At 36.0% G+C, this 5,858-nt stretch overlaps 1 protein-coding gene across 1 annotated transcript; it reads right to left on the reverse strand.

The window, feature by feature from the left end:
• Positions 1 to 1,168: 1,168 nt before the first annotated feature.
• Positions 1,169 to 1,634, reverse strand: LOC100751342 (FUN14 domain-containing protein 1-like). Its single transcript, XM_035439143.1, is given in 2 exon segments — positions 1,169 to 1,601; positions 1,603 to 1,634. Coding segments are annotated over 2 exon segments (465 nt in total).
• Positions 1,635 to 5,858: the final 4,224 nt, after the last annotated feature.

Genomic DNA, 5,858 nt, shown 5'->3' on the forward strand with positions numbered 1-5,858 from the left:
AAAGGTTTCTAGTGTCTTGTATTAGAGACTTTATTTATTTTACATTACTTTTGGGACATAATGCCAACCCAGTCAGAGTAGGCTTAACTTCTTTTATAACACACCCACCCACCCACCCCCCTTCCACACAGACACCCCCCCACACGGTATTAATGCTGAGCCTCTGGTCACAAGTGCCAGTTTGAAGCCAAGAGCTTCAAAGTCTAGCCCCTGCTAGACACACAACCTTTTAGTGCCCTGATCTTGGATATCTTAGTTGTCCCAGCTTTAAAATCAGAACAAATAATTTTATAGCTTATAAATGATTCAGTTTTTTAGAACATACAAAGAAACATTTTATTTATTTATTTATTTAATTTTTTTTGGTTTTTCTAGACAGGGTTTCTCTGTGTAGCTTTAGAGCCTATCCTGGCACTCATTCTGGAGAGGAGGCTGGCTTCAAACTCACAGAGATCCTCCTGCCTTTGCCTCCCGAGTGTTGGGATTAAAGGCATGCGCCACCAACACCCAGCACAAAGAAACATTTTAATAGCTATAGACATTAGAGAAGGAAAAAGTGTTTTGGGCATGTAGTCTTTCCTTATAAAAGTCTTTAATGTAAAAGACACTACATGAGCAAAAATAGGAACAGGAGGGAAAAATGATTGATACATCTGAAGAGTTTAATCTAAAGTCTTCCACAAAGGGGTAATACAATTCTTCAGTTTATTGCACACACATTATTTAAAAAGTCAGCCATAATATTGAAGCTGTAAGACTTTTTTTTTTTTTTTACATTATTGGCACTATGCAGTAAGGCACAAAGAACTTTTAAAATAAGACAGGGTAATATTTAATTGGACAACACACATAATAGCTTTTTTCTGTCTCCAAATATCCAATGAGTATATTCATAGGCTAGTTTCAGAAAAAAATGTAAATTAAAAAATGGCAAAAGTCATGGTTTGCTCAAGAATACTATTGTTTACATACCATATAGGTTGTCTTACAGCAGATAGTAGCTTGTCAAGCTTCAGGTGGGGAATGCTAAGTTGTTGCATTTGCAATTGTCCAGCCGGGCGTTGGTTACCCTGGAGACTCTGGGGGCATGAAACATTGAGAGATCGTCCTACTGCCACCAGCTCTCTTCTCAACTGCTGGAGCCACTAAGACAGCGCGTGTCGAGTCCTTAAGAGGCAAGGCCTAGCAAAAAGCCTCCCACAAAGCCACCGGATATCACGATGTTCTACTTGATAAATTCTGTTGCTTCTTCAATTACATTGTTGATTTCGGGTGCTGCTTTATTTGTTCTTTTCTTAATTTGTCTTTTTACTTTGTTTACATCTTTTTCAACTCTCTTCCAGTTGATTTGCACATAGCCACTGTGACTCGCAATCTGCAGGAGAAGAAAGCCACCGCCTACTGCAGTTGCTGCAAGTTTTCCAACTTTCTGGTATAAAAATCCTGCACACCAGCCAGTCACACCACCCATTACAATCTGGGTAGCTACTGAGTGTTTTTCTACCATGGATCCCGAAGTGTGGCCAAATACTCGATTCCACCAGTGGTGTCTTCTTGCATACTCAGTTAAATCCAGCACTTCGTAAGATTCATCATCGTTTCCAGTCTTGGGCAGGAGGGTTCCGGGACGCCATGATATCACTGGCAGCCAGTTCAGGGTGGTCCCTGCCCACCCTCTTCTCCCCAACACTTTACAGGCAAATGATTCATTTTAAGGTATTTTGTTATAACAGCAGGAATGGACCAAAGCAGTCAAGAAGATTTGACATCTTTAGTGAGTTTTATTATTATTATTATTATTATTAAAGGATAGAATAGGGTTTAAATTTGTGCAAATCTACCTTTAGTTGCTTATCTTTTTCATTTTAAAACCTTTTTATTCATACATAGTGCATGAAAAAGAGTGTAATGACAAAATGTCCACACTAAGTGAACATACCCATGTAAGTTCTACCAAATTCTATTAACTTCTAGAGCATGCTATTCCTGTAATATGGTCTCCCAATTAATATTGCTCACCTTTTTAAAGTGAACTTGGTGTTTGTGAGATTCAAGAGATAGTGCATAATTACTTTTACATCTATATTACATCACATATAACATACACACATTAGAGAGAACATTCTGAATAATTCCATTTTCATGAAATTTTAAAATGGAAAACTGTAATTGCAGAATAAAAACCCACAATCATGTCTAAGACGATATGAGTGAAGACAGGCTAAATAGTCACAGGGGAACTTTCTGGCCACTGGGAATTCTCTGAATCTGGAGAGAACTTTGAATTAAACAGATGTGTGCATTTGTCAAACATAGACCAAATACATACTTTGACAAGTCAGAAGGAAAATGGGAAATACTATCAAAATCTAATTACAAAGTCCAAAATATTTAGCGGGAAGTACATAGTTATATCTATAATTTATCTCCAAATATATAAAAATTATGATGAATAGGCCAGAGATATAGGGAGATAGTTAAATCCATAACTATGATAGTGTAATGAAATGTTAATGAGGTTTGTATTATAATAAGTTAAGAATATATGTGCTTAATATAAAATTAATTCAAGGTTAGTATCTGGAGAGATGATAAAGTAATAAGTGATTGAATGTGAGTAGTCTTTTTATTGTAGATTCTTGGAAAATCTGCCATAGTAATAAATAGTACTAAAATTATACTCAGATAGATACAACTGATTACCAAGGTATCATATTGTCCATTAAAGCAAATTGGATCCACATTTACAAACTGGACTTCAAATTGTTCAACATTCAAGGCTTGAGACTAAGAGAAAAGTCGCATTACCAAATTCTAAACTGCATATTTCATCAACACAATGGAGTAATCCTCCATACATTATAATTCAAATTTTTCTATTTTAAGCTTTATTTAATATTAGAGAACAAATGCACACCTCCGAGTAAGAGTGGGTGTTGATTTTTGTAGGATTCTCCCCTTTACATCTGTCCCCACCTCTTCTATTTCTTACCTTTTCTCCACAGTCTATTCAGTTTTGAGTTTTCCCTTGTCTTTTGAAATACTCTCTTTTGGTACAGACTAAGTCTCTATTTCGTCCTTTTTGATTTCTTTCTAATCTAACTGGGTTAAGGTCAGTAGCACTTAGTGTGGTCCTCCACCCACTCACCTTCATGAGACCAGTCACACTAAACTCTTACTATGATTCATTTCCCATGATGGCTTTATTATGGATTTTTAAATCATCATATTAATAGCCATAATCCTAGAGTTAGTTAAAAAGTAAATTCTGGGGCCATTGAGAAAAATTAGTAGTGTGGTTGAATCTGTAAAAACACTCCCAAATATTTAATAAAACATCCAAGACAAATTAAAAAAATTATACTGTCTTATACCTTTGAAACCTGATGAACCAAAGCTCCAATTTCTCTGTGGCTCACATGTCCTTCTGTCATTTGTCATAACATCATTACTGTTTGGAAAACAGAGCTAGATATGTGGAAGGATCTTGACCCTTCCCATCTTTACTACCGAAAGTCCTCTGAAAATTCTTACATTCATCCAGTGTATGTTTACAACCAGCTAAAGGTTACTACACTGAAACATAATGAATTGTCTGCTATAGAATATGAGATCAGAAATGTCAAGATAAAGGTGGAGCAGCCACATAGTCCAGCAACTCTCTAGTCTCCATAGAGATCTCTCCTACTGTAGTCCAGCAACTCTTCAGTCTCCATAAAGACCTCTCCTACAGTAAGATATTGTCAGGTGTGGCTCCCTGGTTGAATTAGGTAAGAAAGGCTGAGTCCAATCAATTCCAAGTATAGAACAAACAAGAGTCAAGTTTAATAATCTCTTTGGGAAAATAATGCAATTTTTTGTAATGATGTATTTTTTGGAATTTTTCCTAAAATATGGGACAAAACTAAGTGACAAAACCACAGTAATCAGTCATCTGATTCCAACACTGTGCTTATTTGTACTATACTCCAGTATGTCCCATTCACTCAATATTATTATGTTAAAGATAATAAATGTATTATGTGAACATTTACATAAAGGTTTGTGGGACATAGACTGCTAATATATCTAATATGTCCTTATACTTTTATGAGATAAATAATCAGACTTCTATATTTATAGTAAAAATTGGTAATCTCAAACTGGATGGTGCTGGTACATACCTCTAAGACCAGCACTTGGGAGGAAAGTCAGACCAATCTTTGAGTTGGAGGCCAGTTTGGTCTGCATAGTGAGTTGCAGTCCAGCCAGAGCTACACAGAGAAACACACTCCCTCCCTCCCCCTCCCTCCCCTTGCCCCTCTCTCTAACACAATGATCATTGCCCCCCTGTCCCTGTCAATTTAGCGCTAAATTACATAGTAATAGATGAGTTTCTAGTCTAAAGGTGAGTTTGTTGATGGACATCTATAACTTCAGAGCTCAGGTAGATGCAGGAGAATTAAGACTTAAATGATCAGCCTCAGTGATACAGTAAGTTCAAAGCTAGACTGTGCTGTGTATGTAATGAGACTTTTAAAATATAGGGTCTTATTATATAGCACAAGCTGACCCTGAACTTGCAAATCTCTCACTTCTGCTTCTGAACATCAGAGATACTCTCATTTACTACGACCAATTTAAGATTTTTATACTTGATATATACACTGCCCCCTGAATAAATAAATCAAATTAAAATAATGAATTAGAGTTAAGCCTCCAGAATAAACATTTGTAAAAGGTAACAGCTCACCAAAGTTTCATCTGTACCACACCATATATAACTTTATCCAAGTGGCTATTTTCTTACTAGGCACCCATAAAAGGTTATATTTCACCATATCTCTCAGAAAAATTAAAAAAGATAAATTTTAAAACGTGTCATTATCAAGCTGGTAAAGGTTATTCCTAAAGAGACCTCAATAATAAAATTGAGGTCTGTAGAAAGACTAATAAGAATAGAAAAAGTAATCACACACAGGGAAGTAACTGTGTTAAATATTGTCTATTCCATATCTTCTTGTTGCAAATTGTGTAATTTTGCTCAAATTATTTTACTTCAATAAGATGTGTTTTAATAATCTACACCATCATGTTAAGCCTCTTAAAAATAAATATGAGCAGAAAAATGTTATTTTTCCAAAGACAGCAGACACTATCAGAGAGCTGTCTCTAATACTTAATGCCCTAGATTCCAAGGACAGAAATCCCAATCCTTTTCCACAATGAGACATGACTCAAAGGGCCTATCCACACTATCCTAACGCTGATGCCATGGCTGTCACCATGATTTCGGTCAAAAATGATTTTTTGTGTGTGTTTACAAAACCATTTTAAAGACAGAAGAGAAAATATGTATATTTTCCTGTTATACCTTTAAAAATATCATGTTCAAGTCCACATTAACTCTTGGGTTATGGTCTTCCTGGTAACTGACTAAAACTGGCTTTTTGCTTAATCAACCAGGCTAATTAAGGCTTCTGTTCTGGTCTTTGGATGACAAGGCAGAGTGTGGCTTCAATCAAATTGCTAGTTGACTCTTCTATGGGCCTAAATCATACCCAGTAATGTAATCAAACCAGTTGGGCTAAATTACACACCATATATCAGTAAATGACTTTTCTGGGTCACTAGTCTACACACAATCTGGCATTAAAGTATGGTAGATAAAAAGAAATGTTTTAACATTTCCAAGAAATTCACATGCATTACTTAAGGTTTTAACTAATAAGAAAGTATTAGAAGAAAAAGAGCAAAACATGAAAGCACAACAGCATCGTGTCCATCCCAAATGTCATTAGCTGTGATCTTTAATCAAGCACTCACTCCAGTTACTGGGCGGTATTGCCAGCCTCCCAGAGGGGAGCCAGCCACAGACT

The sequence above is a fragment of the Cricetulus griseus genome, chromosome 2 (genome assembly GCF_003668045.3).
Source record: "Cricetulus griseus strain 17A/GY chromosome 2, alternate assembly CriGri-PICRH-1.0, whole genome shotgun sequence".
Taxonomy (NCBI): Eukaryota; Metazoa; Chordata; class Mammalia; order Rodentia; family Cricetidae; genus Cricetulus; species Cricetulus griseus.